At 37.9% G+C, this 18,460-nt stretch overlaps 1 protein-coding gene across 7 annotated transcripts in view; it reads left to right on the forward strand.

The window, feature by feature from the left end:
* KLHL5 (kelch like family member 5) overlaps positions 1–11,709 on the forward strand; it is a 57,793-nt gene extending 46,084 nt beyond the window's left edge. For 6 of the 7 annotated variants that reach the window (XM_089525102.1, XM_089525104.1, XM_089525103.1 and 3 more), the window contains 6 exons: positions 2,073–2,259; positions 3,053–3,277; positions 4,844–5,006; positions 6,625–6,837; positions 8,097–8,268; positions 8,690–8,826. In XM_089525102.1, the coding sequence (XP_089381228.1) occupies positions 2,073–2,259; positions 3,053–3,277; positions 4,844–5,006; positions 6,625–6,837; positions 8,097–8,268; positions 8,690–8,758 (1,029 nt within the window). In that variant the 3' untranslated portion in view covers positions 8,759–8,826. Of the gene's footprint in view, positions 1–2,072; positions 2,260–3,052; positions 3,278–4,843; positions 5,007–6,624; positions 6,838–8,096; positions 8,269–8,689; positions 8,827–10,406 lie in introns of those variants that run through there. The other variant, XM_089525109.1, reaches the window with a different exon arrangement.
* The last annotated feature ends 6,751 nt before the right edge of the window (positions 11,710–18,460 follow it).

Here is an 18,460-nt window from a genome sequence, read left to right on the forward strand (position 1 = left end):
ATACTAGCTAGCAAGTATTATACAAAAAGACCATTTTAGAGAATAAAAACATTTGTTGTTGGGATATGAGATTTATTCGTATAACCACAATATAGATAATACTGTATGTTTGTTTTCTGTGTATATAAGCCTAAATGGAAGCAAGTTATGCATTAGTATACTGAAATAGTACTGTATTGTAATCATATTGAGATAGCACATGCACATACACTGTTATCCTTAATATGATAATTTATTTGTCATAATAGTTGCAATGTATTTTTGCATTTACATACATTACTGTAATATATCTTTGCATTCTTGTACACTGTTGCTGTTTTTTGTTCTGGTTCTTTGGGCTTTATCGAGGAATCTCAGGGAAGAGTATAATAAAATCAACTTTGGAGAATAGATAACAATAACAGTAATTTTAAAAAGCTAAAAATATATTAAACCATTTCTCACTTAAAGTCAATTTAAAACCTGTTAAATGATTTAAAATAATGCGAACCATAGCATATGCATAAACTGAATAGAGTAAGTTAGGCCCCAAAGGCTTTAATAAAGGATTTGACTTGGTGTGGCAGAAACACCAGTGCTGACTAGGCCACCAAAGGAAGAATATTCCATAACTGAAGATTTTGGCATGAATTCCACCCCTCCTCCCTCCCATATCAGCCAGATGGACCTACTGCTTAGTTATATTTTGATTACCACAGTCAACCACAACCCTGTGCTTCAGATGATCCCTTTTTCAAAGAGGATAATAATATGGATACATTAACACAATTTTTAAAAGCCAATTCAAATGAAAAAAATGCTCTTGGTGGCAGATAACTCATGATACCATCTGCTGCAACCTCTGGAGGACCATGGCAGATCTTGGCAAAATATGTTCCCAGTATGCATCTAACAAAATTAACGATAATGGAAGAACTAAATAAATTCATTCTAGATAACAATGAAATAGAAATACTCAAAGAATTCCCATGGCTTGGATCAGACATTGATCAGAATGGAGACTGCAGACAAGAAATCGGAAGAATAGGACTAGGAAGGGCAGCTATGAAAGAACTAGAAAAGATCCTAAAGTGCAAAGACATAACATTGAATACTAAAGTTAGGACCATCCAAGCCACTGTATTCCCCATCACCATGTGTGGATGTGAGAGGTGGACACTAAAGAAAGCAGATAAAAAGAAAATCAACTCATTAGAGATGTGGTGCTAGAGAAAAGTCCTGAGGATGCCGTGGATGGCCAAAAAGACAGAAAAAATGGATCCTTGAACAGATCAAGTACTAACTCACCCTGGAAGCCATGATGACTAAATTAAGGTTGTGGTACTTTAGTCACACCGTGAAAAGGAAAGCGTCATTAGAAAAGGCAAATGATGGTAGGAAAAGTGGAAGGGAGCAGAAGAAGAGGAAGATTGCAAGCTAGATGACTGGACTCAATGAGGGAGACCATGGGCCTGAGCCTGTGGGACCTGAGCAGAGAGGCAGAGGATAGGGGGTCTTGGAGATGTCTCATCCACAGAGTCGCCATGATTCGAAGTCAGCTTGAAGGCATCTAATAACAACAAATGTGTCTGATTATGGGAACATAGCCAAGTGCTTCTCTGATCTCTCCCTGTTCACCAGCAGCTACAGAATTGCCTTTCAGAGGGGCTTTCAAAATTACCCCGCTAAAAATAGAGGACACAGTGCAGTTCAACAGTGGATTTCTGCATACAGAACTCTTGGGTTCTGCAAATCTTTGTAGGATCTCAGACACTGTGTGCACTTATAAAAGATGCAAATAGTAGTAGAAGTATGTACACCGACATTTCACTTATGAGAGCAAATGACACCTTTCTGTTGCAGAGGATTATGTCTTGGACATGCTGTGATCAGCTTATCTCTATTGTCTTGTCCAGATAGGCTCTGACTGTCACATAAATATTTATTATCTGTATTGATTACAGGTTAGTTGATACATATATCTGTATTATCACTATTAATTCCTGGCAGAGGCTTTGGCATTTTATGACCAGTATGTTCCTGCTGATTTATACCTGTTTAACAATTCAGCACATTCTATCCATCTGTTCTAGTTTTTGGCAGATCTGGAAAATAATGCACTCTTCAGAGATGACATTGAATGTCAAAAACTTATTATGGAAGCAATGAAGTACCACTTATTGCCAGAGAGAAGACCAATGTTACAAAGTCCCCGTACAAAACCTAGAAAATCTACTGTTGGTGTGTTGTTTGCAGTTGGAGGCATGGATGCAACTAAAGGTATTAGTTTAGCATGTCTATAGTAGGAGTGGAAGCAGATATATCATTGTTAAAGTCATGGTGTCATCTTAGTTTTCACCTTGCCAGTAATCTTTTATTTTATTTTATTTTTGTTTCTGGGAAAATATTTGAAAAATGAATTTGCAGTATGTTTCAGTTTAACCAGAGAAAAAGGCTGGCCGTGAAGAATGTCTACTGGCTAGTGTTCATAATGTCACCAACACAGCTTACTCTGACCTCTGGAACAGCTTTCCAGCTGTATTTTGAAATGTACATGGATTGCATTAATAAGATGATTATCAACAAAATAAATGCACTTTTTAAAAAGCAACCTGGAATCCATGGGAAGGAGCATATTTTCATTACTTAAGTTAGCCCTTAATATTTTATGAAGAATTAATTATAGAAATGTTAAAGAGATTTGAGACATACATTCATAAAAAACAAAACAGATCTTTTGATTCAACAGTCATTAGATTTGATCTAATGTTGGTTCTTAAATTGTTTGCAATATCCCATTTGGATTTGGCCCAGAAGTACATTTAGTAAATGCACCATAAAACTTTCTTATTTGTAAAATTGCTGTTGAAAGAGATTCTGATGCAACTCATATGTGTATGTGTGTTGGAATAAATTAATACTGCATCTTTGGTATATATGTTTTTGAATAAAATTTTTAGAGACATTGATAGCCAGATTACCTATCACTTTCCAGTGAAGCCCCAAACCTGTTTTATTTGCATTAAATATTAAGTATTGATCTTTTCAAATATTATTTTATGCTATTGCTAAGGAGCAACAAGTATCGAAAAGTATGATCTCCGTACCAATATGTGGACTCCTGTAGCAAATATGAATGGGAGACGACTGCAGTTTGGAGTAGCAGTGTTAGATGATAAGTTATACGTTGTTGGTGGTAGAGATGGATTGAAAACATTGAATACCGTGGAGTGCTACAATCCCAAAACAAAAACTTGGAGTGTGATGCCTCCTATGTCCACTCATCGGCATGGACTTGGTATGTGTATTTTTGCTCATAGCTTTCTTAAAACAATAGCTTTGTTGTGGTCAGCCCATTTCAAGTAAACACTTTGATAGGGTGGCAGCATGATGTTCTTTGTATCTGTATTGCTCAGCAGACAATATGGAATAGGCAGAAGTCAGACACTTTTGTATTTTAAAAATGATCTCCTCTGTTAATGCTGCTTCTTTCAGGTGCCAGAGTAAAAAGTCCTGTAGGAATATATTCAGGGAGTGTGGGGGGGGGGGGGGGCCTACTGTTTAGAAATATTTTTTAAAATGGGATAGTTAGAGTCAGATCCCTCAATAATAAGGACTGCTCTGCTCAGGATGACATATTTATTTGGACATAGAAAAGCTCTGCAGCATAGGGTAGTGGAAAAGAGCCAGTGTGGGGTACTGGTTTGAATGTTGGACTAGAACTATGGGAGGCCAAGATTCAAATCCTACTTGACCATGGAAACCCATTGAGTGGTCTTAGGCAATTCATACGCTCTCAGCCTCAGAGGAAGGCAATGACAGCGAGGTCCGACCATATAACACCTGTTTTAAAATCTCTTCACTGGCTACCAATTCATTTCCGGTCCCAGTACAAAGTGTTGGTTATCACCTTTAAAGCCCTAAATGGCTTGGGCCTGGGTTACTTGTGGGAACGCCTCTCCCTGCATAATCCTCCCCGCACTCTCAGGACTACAGGAAAACTGTTACTCAATCACCCTAAGGTGAGATTGGCGACTACTCAACAAAAGGCCTTTATGGCAGTAGCGCCTTCTCTGTGGAATGCCTTACCTGAAGGGATCTGCCTGAGTGGAACAGTAGAAGCCTTTAAAAAGGCATTAAAACCCCACCTCTTCCTACAAGCCTACCCTCCCAATTCCTTCTAAGATTATCTTTCCCCTATTGACTTTGATGTATTGATACTCATGATTTTAACATTATTACTGTATGTTTTTAACTATGCTTTTGGATTTAATTCGTTTTAATGTGTATTTTTAATATGTGAATTGTGGTACTGTTTTTACTGACTGTCTTTACTGACACTTGTACACCGCTTTGATCCTGGGAAAAGCAGTTAATAAATAAACAATTTATTATTTATTATTTATGTGTTCATCCATCATGACTCAGTGCTTTCCTTGTAGCTTTCAAATGGTGTTCCAGTGAGTCCTGAACAAGGAACATGGAAAAAAGTTTATTCACCATCATTATGCTCCATATTATTTATTATTTATTTATTTGATTTCTATGCCACCTTTGTCCCTTGAAAGGGACCCAAGGCAGTTCACAAATAAAAATTCTAACGAACATATTATAATTATACAATGTAATGAAGAATGGGCCAGCAAAATGCTGAACATATTTTAGGACTCATCCCACTAGTTTTACTAATGTGTCATTTGAGGTTGTCTTGTATCTCAGAATCTTCCACAGAATCTCTTGTTCCATGGATCAGAAAAGTTAATGAGGAGAGGGTTTCTGAAAGGTAGCAAGTTTTCAAAACACTTCTATATATGATACACAATTGGACACTTTCACGTTCGAACAGTATGTGTTTTGTTTTAAGGTGTGGCAGTGTTGGAAGGTCCTATGTATGCTGTAGGAGGACATGATGGCTGGAGCTACCTGAACACTGTAGAAAGATGGGATCCACAAGCACGACAATGGAACTTTGTGGCTAGCATGTCAACTCCAAGGAGTACAGTGGGGGTAGCAGTATTAAGTGGAAAGTAAGTAGAATAACAGAAATAAAGTCTAATGGCCCATAAGATTTTACTCAGGAACTAATAATATATTTAATTGTGTACATAAAATTTAGGAACCTGAGAACATCTAGGACAGAGTGCGAAGATTCTGAGTGCTGGTTTGCATGCATATTTTATAGTCTAATCCATTGCCTTTTAATTTATTCAGTAGGCATTAGGAAATCTGTCATGTTCATTTTATCCTTAGTATTGATTGCTCCAGGGACTTAAATAGTTTCAGAACCATAGACACAATTTCACTTGCCATGCAATGGTTCTAAGAAATTTGGCATAAATCATACCTATATATTTTTAGCTGCAAACTTGATAGTAGGTGATGAAGATCTTGAAAACTAAACATTGCTATCTATTTTCTGTAGCATGGTGGCTGAAGAAATTTTATTATATGAAGAGAATGACAGTTTCATTCATTTTTGTGGAGGGGGATAAAATCACAAATGCACTTTTTTTCTACTTGAGAAATATATCAGATTACCAGAACACCTAGGGCTAAATTCAGTAGTTAATCCCACTTAACAACAGTAGGATTTGCAAAAAATTTGCCAAATCATTTAGTGATTGATTCAGTGGATCTACTTTAGTTGGAAATAGTCACTCAATTTAGGTTCTAATATACCAGGAAACCTATCTCCCTGAATAGTTCCTGTATAGTCATTTCTCTTGACTTTACTAACCATTTGCTTCATGGGTTTTGATTGTCCTTTTGTCCATCTTTGTTTATTTAGAAATAGGAAATACCCGTTTCAGTGATATAGGAGGTCTGGGGGCAACATATGCCCTTCACCAGACCTTGCTAGGCCATTCCTCCCTATATTTTGAATTCTTTTTTCATTTTAAAACTCAGAAGTCTCCCTACACCTTCTAGGAGGCAATTTTGTCATCTGTTTTTCCCGACTGGGCTGTTAGCAAACTGGAAAGTAGGCCAGCATTCACTGTTGCTTTTGAATAAAGCTCTTCACCCCAGGACCAAAACAACTTGAGAGGGCAAAAATAATTAAATTTCCTCCATGCTTCCTAAATGTCAAGCGCCACATTTTAAGTGAAAATAAGTAATTGTAGAAAAGTTGGAGACTCAAAATAGCCTTGGAGGGCCACATGGAGCACATACTTACACTTTTCTCACACCCACTATAATGGGATATGCAGGGAAAGCAGAAAGATCAAGAAATGGTTTCGTTGGACATAGGTCGGTCAAAATACTTCTAAATCACCGCATTCCACAGCTGGTACTTAATTCTTACTCTTAAAAGTAGTGCAGCAGCCAGGGACAAACTGCACCACTTGCTGAAGTACAAATGAATTGAAATGTAAGTATTCTTTAACAAATTGTTACCGAACAATTGCTGGGGAGGCTGTAATATATAAGCAAAATCAGAAAACAGGTGAGACATACTCTTTCATAAATAGCAACCCTAGTGAGTTATTCTCTTTTCTCTGAGGAAGATTTCAGTTTGTTAGAATTTATGTAGCTTTTACTCAGAAAAACCATCTAATTTGGCGTGCGCAGAAGTCTTTCCTGTCCCTTGTTTATGGTTAGAAAAGGTTGACTGTTAAATTTGTAACATGTCTGTGTATATTACAGGCTATATGCAGTTGGAGGTCGAGATGGAAGTTCTTGTCTCAAATCTGTAGAATGCTTTGATCCTCATACTAACAAATGGACACTTTGCGCTCAGATGTCAAAACGAAGAGGTGGTGTTGGTGTAACCACCTGGAATGGATTCCTCTATGCTATTGGAGGTCATGATGCACCAGCTTCCAATTTAACATCAAGGCTGTCTGACTGTGTTGAGAGGTATTCACCTAATGAAGTCCTTATATATGAATATACTCTATATGGATGAAACATTATCAAGGGAGCATAATGAAGTGATTTTTCCTTTGTTTAAAGAAAACTAAAAATTTAGCCCAATCCAGCAAAGTATTTCAGAGCTCTCTTTTTGTTTAGACTGGAAGTTCCTACTAAAATCAGTGGCATTTCCAAATGTCTGGATCATATTTTCAAGGCAATCAAAATATATCTGTGTTAGAAGTACACAGTCACAGATATTTTTAAATAGTAGGCTATTCTTGCTTTAAATTATTCTCTGCCAGACAAAAACAATGGGAGTACTAATCAGTATTTGGATTTTGGCTGCTTTTAACTGTAAAAAAGCTGAACTTAATCTTAAAGCTCTTGCTGTAACACTTGCTTGAAAACACCACTGTACAATACCATATAGCTTTTTTGGCCCAGTGGCCTCTGTGTGTGTTTAAAACCTTGCATCTATAATACGTATGTGAGGTAGGGTATAAAATATATGACTTAAATGGAAACAATTGACTGGTTGTCATAAATTCCAATGGTATAGAGAACTGAACTTGGGCCAAGGTTCAGGTGCTATTAAAGTTAGAGTCCCTTTATCTCGGACTGGCTGATTTCTGGTAGCCATAAGAATAAAAGTACTTCTACTAGTTTGTTAATAATGTAGGAATGTTGGATTAGAAAGATGTTGCCAACAGCCAGAGCAGAACACAATGATGGTTATTAGTTTTAATTAACAAAACAAGCTGGAGACATTAAGGTATGCATTTAAGGGACAGCTGTGGCCGTGAACTTGTTTGGATGTATTCCCCTGGTCTGTCAAATCATAGTAATGAACATCAGGCCTCTATACTTCCCTCTCTTCATCCCTCCCCTCTTTGTTTGCGTATCTCCCTTAAAACTACATTTTCATGTTATGCCCATAATAGGAAGCTCTAGTTCAATTTTTTCCATAGTATGTGATTTAAGATGTTGGTGTAAATTAATATTAAACCATCTAATGGAATTGTAGTTTAACATAACCGGGATCAGTGCCACAAAGAAGGGAGAAGGTAAGAGGCAAGTGTATAGGCTCAACTAATTCCCAGTTAATTGAATTGCTGTTAACAAGATAGAATAACAACAAAAAGATAGCACAAAAAAATCTGTGTTTGTAAGAAGCACAATGATCAACAGAAAGCCTTGTTAGCTTGTTTGTGAAAATCGAGTCATAACAGTGATACCTTATCTTTTAAAAAAAAATGTTTCAGGTATGATCCTAAAACAGATGTGTGGACTGCTGTCGCATCAATGAGCATTAGCAGAGATGCCGTGGGAGTTTGCCTTCTTGGAGACAGACTGTATGCTGTCGGTGGATACGATGGACAAACCTACCTTAACACAGTGGAGTCCTATGATCCCCAAACAAATGAGTGGACACAGGTATGGGTTTCGATTTAGAGGGCACATCGACCAGAGTTTGTGTACCTAAGGAGCCTTAGGTGAATTCCTCTAACACCTGATACAGATGTTCTGCCAGTAGGGCTAGCAATGCCCCTCAAGCCTTAAAAGGCCATTGCTAGATAGTTGATCAATGCTCTGAGGTCATAAAAAAGAACTACTATCTGTAAATGCCTCCTGCTTTCTAGAAGTCATCTCAGTCTTTTGAGGAGCAGTTGTATATCCTTACAAAGTAATTCAGGGACTCATTAATTGGGTTGGCAAAAACATGTTTAAATATGGGTTTCTGTGTGTTCTGCTTTGAGGTAGAGGTCATAGTCAGACCCACGTCCAGGCCCTGTTTACAGATGTTTTAGCTTCCTGGAAGTGAAAGATACTTATGATGATACTGTTCCCTTCATAGGCCCACCTGATAGGCACTTTCTCCTGTGCTGCTCTCAGACTGTGGAATGTATGCTCCGCGGAGTTATGATCTGTCCCCACTCTTTTTACTTTTAGAAAAGGTGATAAGCTACATTTTTTGTATTTCCCTTTTCACATTGCCTTGGAGAAGTATTAATCCTCTTTTATTTTTTCACAGTTTGTTGTGTTATCACCTGGAATTGAAATTAATTTAGTTGGCATTGTTGTTCCCACTTGAACTACACAAGTTGCTTAGCTCTGTGAGGATGCAAAATGTTCTTATTCTGGCACAAAAGTAAAACAGTATGGTAAAATATATAAATTAATAGAAAGACAAGAATCCATATTTAATTATTTAAAAAGAAAAGCACAGAAACTCAAGTCTATCTGAAAATTCAGCCTCTGGTTTTTAAATTATAGAGTAGCTATGAAGTAAAAGCACTCTGCATATATTCAAACTTCATTTACTAGGTAGTACAGAGCAAAATTTCCAGTTGTTCCAATGATAGAGCAGAGTTAATTTTCAATGGTAGTGATGGGAAACCAAAGTGGAAATTCAACTTGAAAGCTGCTATTCTGTTCTTGTTCTATCTGGATAAATTTTGGACAGATTTTGGAAAAATTCTCTTTGGGTTACAGCTCCTATAATTCCCAAACCCACATGGTCTCTGTCCATGCTGGTTGGAGGATTCTGGCAGTTGTAATTTTAAAAAGGAAATGTTTCCAACCTTTGGTTTTAGACAATCTATGTACTGCTTTTCTAACCAAGGCATCCAAAAAGGCCAGAAGTGGAGCCATGGTGGACAGAGTAGAAGGGGTTGGTACTTCTTATAGGTGCTGCTGAGGTGGCCTAAGCTCTCACCTTTCACCACTCTCCTCAGGGAAAGAAAGTGCTTCCTTTCTTTTGACCCATGGATAAGTTGACCCAGGTTTTTTGGGGTCACTTTTGTGACTAAAATTTCTAGACTAATACATGAGTATATATATAACTGGTAAGACAAGTAGAATCTGTCAAATATGCCTGTGTGTCCAAGGGACTTAAGCCCTGATGAACAAAAGATGACACCATGGATTGGAAGAATCCTATTCTTTTTAAGTGGTAGATTTATACAGATCTGCAAATACATGTTTCATAATTTCTGGAATTGATCATTGGCATGGAATAAAAGACCTAAGGTACAACCCAGCTGACCTTTTACTCAAGTTGAACTCTCTCTCTCTTTCTCTTTTCATGCCAGTCCATTCCCCACACTTCTGATTCCTGTCTTAGTGTAAAATTTCTAAGAGACAGGTTTTGTCACTCACTTACTGTATATACTGGACTATACTCACCGTATACTGAACTCATGTATAAGTTGGGGGCAAGTTTTGGGACCAAAATTATGGATTTTGATATGACCCATGAATAAGTTAAGGGTCAAACTTAGGGACATGTAATAAAGGATCTAAGGATGAAGCAAAGGAAAACAATGCCAAAGAACTGTTTGTGCTCACCCTAAAGGCTGGATGAATGAGAGAGTACAGGGGAGTCAGTGCTTCCAGGACATAGTACATTCTTGCCTTTCACCAGGGGATGGTTCCTTTTTAAATACAAGTTAAGATATAGTACTTACATTGACCTAAAGATGTCAACTCAGGTTTTTGGAGTCAGTTTTTAGACTAAAATTTCTAGACTTCTACATGAGTATATACAGTATTTCTGTTTTTTTCCTTTACAGGTTGCACCATTGTGCCTAGGAAGAGCAGGAGCATGTGTTGTGACTGTGAAACTCTAATTTCAAAGATGTCCTTCTCTCCTTTAAGCTCTCAGTTGGAGGAAGGGGATTCCCTCAAATTTCTAAATTATAATACAATGAGGTACTGTGTATCTTTGCAAGACAAGGCATTTGGTCTTAATCTGTTACCTAAGGTTTTTTTCTTAAATGGACCAACATTATGCACTTTTTTAAATGAGTAATGCAATTTGTGTACATTCATTTGTAATCAAATACTTAGCAGTCAGCTGGCATATTAGAAATACAGAAGTAGAAAACTATACATATTTTGTTTCTGGCTGTAGAAGACCCGCAAGAAACTTCTTTTAGAAACCTGTGCACACTACCATGGACTTTCATTTTCATATGTATGCTTTTGACATGTTCAGAATGCATCAGCCTTGCTTTATTCCAAATGTTTTGTCTTTATTGTTCTATTGAGTTTATTTTATTTTATATTATACTATGTGGTACAAAGAGAAGTCAAATGTAGCCAAAATTTTGAGTGTACCTCTTGCCTTGGAAATGTTATTCCTTTAATGCCTGAACTCTTTACACACAGCTGATGCTTTGTAGTCTTTTTGTTTGTTTAGCCAAAGCCTTACTTTAATATTTTATGCTATCGAATATGTTCTTCAACAACTTTGCACCATCTAGTATGCTTGCAGGATTTTCTCATCTTTTAAGTTATATTACATAATATACACATTTATACACAATTTCACTGTATCTATTTTGTGGGTCACTTCCTAAAAGCAGTTTCAAGAGAAAAGAGCTCAAGCATATGACTTTCATTTGTAGTTTTTGGAGCATTCCATGATCTCTAGTTCTGTGAAGCTAACTTTAATTTACTTTGAAGGAGGATTTTGAACAATTCTTAAGTACGTATTTATAGGATTAAAATTCCTTACAGCACTTTTTGTGTTAGTTTAACAAAAAGTGGGCATTATCCTACAAGTAGTACATCCTTTGGGGATGTTCAGCTTCTTTAAAAAACAAACAAACTGTTGTTCTTTCTGAAGATCAGACTAGTGTTACTGAATTATGCAGTACTGTAATAGATTTTCTTTACAATTTGCCTTGTGTTGATTCCTTACACTACTCAGAATTCCTTGGGTATTCCAAGTGCTGTCTGAAATTTTTATATTTTCTTTTGTGCCTTGTTTCTTATGTTTTCATATATCGTATGTAAACACACATTCTTGTACTTTATCATAAAATATGAATATGTAAACTCAAAGGACTTTTTCTGACAGTAAACTGAAGATATCTGATAACCTTTTGCACATTTGTAATTTTTAATGCAATGTTGGATTTTAAAATTCACTATTGAACTATTTATTAGTTTAAAAGAGGAAACTAAACTTCAGTGTAAATGCTGTTTTTAATTATATCTCTTTTCAATATATGATTTTGTTATGCTTTGTGCAAACTACAATGCAAAAAAATAGTAAATTCAAGAGTTCTTTCCACCTCCACTTTCCCCTGAGAAATTACTTGGTATTTTTTGTTTTCCCTTTCTTTTGTACTCCAGTAGTCTTCACATATAGAAACATTTGCATTGTAATTGTAGTGTTAGGAAGGGAGAACCTGCAGATCTTACATTCCTTCAGGTAGAGAGCTTCCAGCCAGCACTTCTTCTGATAATCACTCTGGCCTCAAGCAAACTGGTAGCTTGGAGAGGCCTTTGGCTGTTCCTGTCCTAAGCACTCCCTGAGCGGTGCAGGACTGTGGTGACCAGACACACGGTCGCATGGTCTGCCACCATGGCCTACAATGGATTGCAGGCAAGGAGCACTTTTTTGCAGCTGAGTTTGGGCCACCTTAGGTGTCCGTGGTGCAGCTTCACCCCAATCCGCGGGCATGCGTTATCTGAACTCCACCCCTGGATTGGCCCGAAGCTGGCATGTTTGAGCCATCTGTTTTGGGCCTCTGTCTCATTCTAACCCTTCTGTATTCTCTTCCTACTATGTCTTCCATTTTTTTTCTTACCACAGAAAATCACTTAAAGAAAAGATGGAATATGTGTACAATGCTTTCTCACCCATAGCACTAGAAGCCTTCCATTTGAAAGCCCCCTTATTTTTAATGGCTTCCCCTTCCCTTGAGTGTGGACCACTGTTATAAGTAACCCATCATACTATTTAATATGATGGTTAGATTTAAATGTTTGAGAAAGTGTTTTTATTGAGATTGTTTGTTGTTTTATTGAATTTTCTTACCAGTTCATCTAGAAAAGGAACTTCTGTCCCCCTACACAAGTAACTAAAATAATTATAATTACAGTGGAGGGTTTTTTAAATTTTAAAGTGTGGTTTTATTTATAATTATCTTTACTTTGTAAGCCACCTTGAATCCTTCTGTGGGGAAAAGGCAGGAGTATAAATAAAGTTTTAGGAAATCTGAACTATGATCCTACCTGCAAATGCTGGGTAAATAGGATAGAGTATTGTTTATCATAGTGATAAAGGATGTGGCCCTCTAGATATGGCTGGACTGGAATTCCCATAACCCCTTGACAGGTGAGGAATAATGGGTACTGCAAATCAGTAATAGCTAGAGAGCTACACATTCCCCATGTTTGGACTACCTCAAGTAGACAAAGCAGTGTTTCCTCACCAGACCATTTTAGCTCAAAAAGAAGCTCCTACACAATATACCATCTGCACTTCAGATATGAAATGAGAACTGTGAACCTCATCTTCCTATCCAGTGACAGGCTAGATGACCAGGAGACTGTCCTTACTGTCTTTCCCCCAGAAATGTGTTTGAGTAAAAGAACCCACATCAATGGGACGACAAAGTGCTCGTGTGTGTGTGCTCGTGTGTGTGTGTGCTTGTGTGTGTGTTTGCACCGAGGAATATCTCAGGATGTTCAGGAAGACATTAGAGTGATTAAATAGATTGATTTACTGAACTAGAAAATGATTAGAACACATAACAGATTGGAATCACTCTGGTTCATCTCATGCAGGTAAGCATTAAATTCTCTCCACATGAAACTAAGTATTTTTATTCAATGAAATACATTTATTACATTCAGAAAGAACAGAATGCAGGCTAACAGGCAAATGACTTAAAGGTATACATAAAGGTGTGACATGAGGACCTTTGCATAGCCTACACATTATAAAAGTAGGCAGTTGGGCATACAGCATCCTTTCTTAGATTTTATTGCCATACTGCAATTCCTCTGTGACAGGTGATATACAGGGAACTCTTCCCAAAGCCTGATAAAGTTATTTTTGGACTCCACTCTGAAGAAATACAGACTTTGACAAAAAAGTAACTTTTCCAAGCTCTGTACCTAATAGCCTCTGATATGTTTAAGTATCGCGGGCAGAAATGGCCAGGTACTGTTTTTACCTCTTATAGTCTCCTTGAAGAAAGATACATAGTTGAAAAAATAAGTAGTAAGAGTGTTTTGTGTGGCCTTTGGCTTTTTCTTGTAATTTTTCATGCAGATTAAGAGCAGTGTGGAAAAAGACAAAAGGGAGAGTTAAAAAAAGAAAGAAAAGAACAGGTAGCACATCTTTCCTTCTGCCAAACGATATCAAAAGAATAGTTAGCCCATCATGGATTTTATATAATAGCCTTCCCAAGTTCCCAAAACTGTTAGCACTTATCAAAAGAAAAATAAATCCCTTACATAGGAGGGAGAGAGAAAGAAATGTACTACTCAGAATAGAATATAAATTGGTTGTACGTGGCGACTTCCATCAACTAAAGTTTGGACTAAAACCTGCTCCAGGTATTAGTCCAAACTTTAAGGGAGCTATCCAAGGACCTAAATTTCAAAAGCAGATTTAGTACATTGGATTGTTCATGCTAAAACTCAGACTGGACTCGTTGTCCCACTTAGATGGAAGTCGTCACATAGATAAATATTCTTATCTCAAAAATGACTCAAGGGGTAAAAAGGTTCACAGCACTAAGTGAGCCTGTGTCTAATTTGCACTAATTTGCAAGCAAGGGAGATTCTCTTGTAGCTATAGTCACAATCTGTGACAGCACAAATAGTTTAATCTTGTGTTCTTCCAGTACTGAAACACAGTACAAAGAAGCATTCTGCAAGTCATTGCAAAGAATGCAGCTATTGATAAGGGAAAGGTCTCTCAGCACTGGCTTAGTCAACTAGGATAGTAAGGCATCCTGTTTCCAGGTGATTTTCAAAGAAGTAGCTGTATTAGTTTCTTGCAGCATTAAAAAGGAGGAAGAGGAGGGAGAAATGTTGCAGCACCTTTAAGATTCATTGGTTTTTATTTTCGTGTGAGTTTGCATGGATATAAATCCCACCTCTTCAGATGCATTAATACTTGATAGTGTATCTGAAGAAGTGGGTTCATATCCACACAAACTCATGCAAAAATAAAACCCAGTTATGTACTCTTAAAGGTGCTGCCACTTCTTTTTTTTCCCCTCCCTCTTCTTTTTACAAGAAAGCAGCCAAATTCTAGCATACAATTTTTATTTTTATTTTGTAAATGAAAAATGAAAAAGAAAGGAGTAGAAAAAAAGGAGTGTGCAGGAGGTAATGAAAACATTAGTCTGAACTGGACGGTAAAATTCCAGCTCATATATCACATTTCGTAGATGTCTGCAATGTTCAGATGAAGACAAAATACAAGAGAAAGTATCTGCTTTTTACCTTGGATTGACAGTCTGAGGAAGCTACAGCATAAGGAAGGTGGCATGGTGCAACAGAAGCAACTATCACATCCATGAGGTGGCTTAGTGGATGGTTAATAGTAACTTTTTCTAGGCAGGAATGAGAGAGGGCTGTTTCCCCTCAAATAGGATGGACAGGTTAAGGACACATTCCCATGCAAGAATTGTGTTCAGATAGAACAAGGGGCCAGAATTCAACAAACCACAACCTGACAATTTATATGTGCAGGTCTAGCCACAATCATATTATTTTGTTGATGATGATGATGATGATGTGGTGGTGTGCCTTAAGTAGACACTGATTTATGGCAACCCTGCTGTTGGGTTTTCTTAGCAAGATGTGTTCAGGGAAAGATTTTATATTGCTTTCATCTTAGGCTGAGAGAGTGTGGCTTGCCTAAGGCCACCCAGTGGATTTGCATGGCTTGAGTTAGAATTCAGATCCTGACCGCCTGGAGTCCTAGTCCACTATTCAAACCTATCACTATTGGCTCTTTTTGTAGATATTGTGTACACCCACCCATTTCTCTTAAGATGAATGGGAATCATATGGCTCTCCAGATGTTAGTGGGTAACAGTTCCCAGCATTCCTCACCATTTGCAATGCTGGTTTTGTTACTCTAAATGTAAGGTGCTAGCTAGTAGAACCTCCACTGACAGCAGCAAGTTATCTTTAATTTTGGTAACACTCACTTTGGCTATGCAAGAGTGGGTAACATAATAGGCAAAATCCAGCACCAGCTATAACAGCCATAGCTGATAGATGCCTCCAGCATATGAAATTATGGTGCTTTCAGAGCCCCAAAAAGGGCACTCTGCCGGCGCCCGTGGTTGCTGTGCCAGGGAACCGCAGCGGACAAACCGCGTGATTCCCTGGCGCAGCAAAAGACCCACAAAAAGTGGGTTCTTTTTGCGGCGCGGAAATGATGCCGCAAGGCGCCAATGGCACACTTGTGGCGTCATTTCCGCACTGTGATGTGCAGACGCTAAGCGTCTGCTATGTCAAAATGGCAGCGCCCATGTGTAACATCCAGAAAGGACGCCCCTTCCTAACCCTAGTACATGCCAAGCACGTACTTTTGGGTAGTGTGGAACCCGCCTATATGAACCTTTATTAGAAGAAACAGAAAATTACACAGGTAATTTGTCCAACCAACACAGAGACAAATATGGAAGCCAAATGAGATAGTAGAATTGGAGGCTTAGGAGATGTAGTGCAATTACTGATCCTGAACTAAGAATCTATGGAAAGCTGGAAAGCAGGAAAGCAGAAAGGCTCTGTCCGCAAGGCTTGAGTAAGTAGCTTCAGAAATCAGGAGGAATGGACAAAGGAACTCAGACCGAAGCCTGAGGACAACAGCCATGGTTCAGGTGGGGACAAGTTGACTGCAACTGTCACAAAAAGTTTTTATTTGGGGGATAATATTTATACTCTTGATCCATGAGAGTTCCATGGGAAACCAAAAGTTTGATTACCTCTGGCGGAATATAGGAATATTCCTAAAGTGAAGAGCTTGTTTAGGTATTTGGGAAATGCGAAGGTTTGGGTGTGAGTGACGATGCTTCATAGACTTTATAATACTTAGACAAGATCTGGATATCCCAAAATGCTATGTGCAGTTCACACCCCCTATGTCCGGCACTATGTGTGTAGGAGCCCTGGTGGCGCAGTGGTTAAATGCCTGTACTGCAGCCATTCACTCAAAACCACAAGGTTGCGAGTTCAAGACCAGCAAAAGGGCCCAAGCTCGACTCAGGCTTGCATCCTTCCGAGGTTGCTAAAATGAGTACCCAGACTGTTGGGGGCAAATTAGCTTACTTGCTGTTCACCGCTATGATCTTTGGAATAGCGGTATATAAATAAAAAAACAACAACAAACAAACAACAATTGCATACCACGTTCTTTCATGCTTGCACTTTAATGTGTCAAACTATATCTGAATTCGTACATGTATCGGGATGTTACAGCTAAGGTTGCTGGGAGTTGCAGTCCAACACCATCTGAAAGGCTGCATGATTCCCAACCTTGTTCTTAGAAGATGAGCAAGCAATGGTGTGTGTGTGTGTGTGTGTGTGTGTGTGTGTGTGTGTGTGTGTATCTTCAAATGGAATTTTAAAAACCTGAAACAGCTGAGTATTCTACTAAAAAAAAGCCTTTACAACGTGTTTATTAGAACATAGTTAAAGCTGGTGATGTGTTTTTGTAAACAGTCTTTGAAATATTTTTGAAGGGCAGTATGCACTGCTTCTAAATAAAATAAAAACAAATCATACTGGTATTATGGCAGCTACAAATTAATAGCATCTGTTATGGGAATGGCCCAGATAACTAAAATGAATGTATTACCCAGACTAATGTATATATAACTCATGCAGTGCCAATTTATATTCTCCCATTAATTTTAAAAATGTATATTAAATATTTAGAAAATTCTGATGGGCACCTACAGGCAGATCACACACCAGCTAAAATAAATTACAGTTATCTTCATGGGAGGAAGAACAAGTGATATGTAATTACCACAAATCATTTACATTGAAAAAGACCATTTTAGTATGTGGAGAAGGGGAAAGAGATGGGAGAAGGTCATTTTAATCTTCTGTACTAGACTTAGACTCTTTTTCTCTCTCTTGATACCTTTAGGTAGTGCATCTGCCTATGTACATCAGTGCATGGTCTGCAATCCTCTGTATCCCAGAGTATATACTGTATATACTCATGTATAAGTCTAGAAATTTTAGTCAAAAAATTGACTCCCCCCCCCCCAAAAAAAATCTGAATTGACTTGCCCATGGGTTAATGTAAATACTGTACTTTAATAAAAATAGAAACCATCCCCTGGTGAACTGCAAGAGTTCAATCTGTCCTGGAAGCACTGACCTTCCTCTAGTCTCATAGCCTTCAGTGTGAACACAGTTATGCCTGCTGGACTTTTGTAAGTTCTTTGGGATTGTTTCCCTTTGCTTCATCGTTTAGATCCTTTGTTACATGCCTCTAAGTTTTACCCTTGACTTATCCTCAGGTCATATCAAAATCCATAATTTTGGCCCCAAAACCTGCCCTTGACTTATACATGAGATCGATTTATAGTTGAATATATATGGTACTGCAGTGGGACCTTGTTATGTGTTGAGATTTCTTTCCAGGACTCCACATGGATACCAAAATCTGTGGATTCTCAAGTCCCATGATATATAACAGTACAATAAAATGGTGCCCGTTATAGAAAGTGACAAAATCAAGGTTTGCTTTTTGGATTTATGCGCGCGGGTGCACACATACACACACACACAAATATATGGTAAAGGTAGTCCATTGACATGAATGTCTGGTCATAACCGACTGTAG

Source organism: Sceloporus occidentalis, unplaced genomic scaffold (genome assembly GCF_023333645.1).
Source record: "Sceloporus occidentalis isolate IW3139 unplaced genomic scaffold, rSceOcc1.0.p SCAF_5, whole genome shotgun sequence".
Classification (NCBI taxonomy): Eukaryota; Metazoa; Chordata; class Lepidosauria; order Squamata; family Phrynosomatidae; genus Sceloporus; species Sceloporus occidentalis.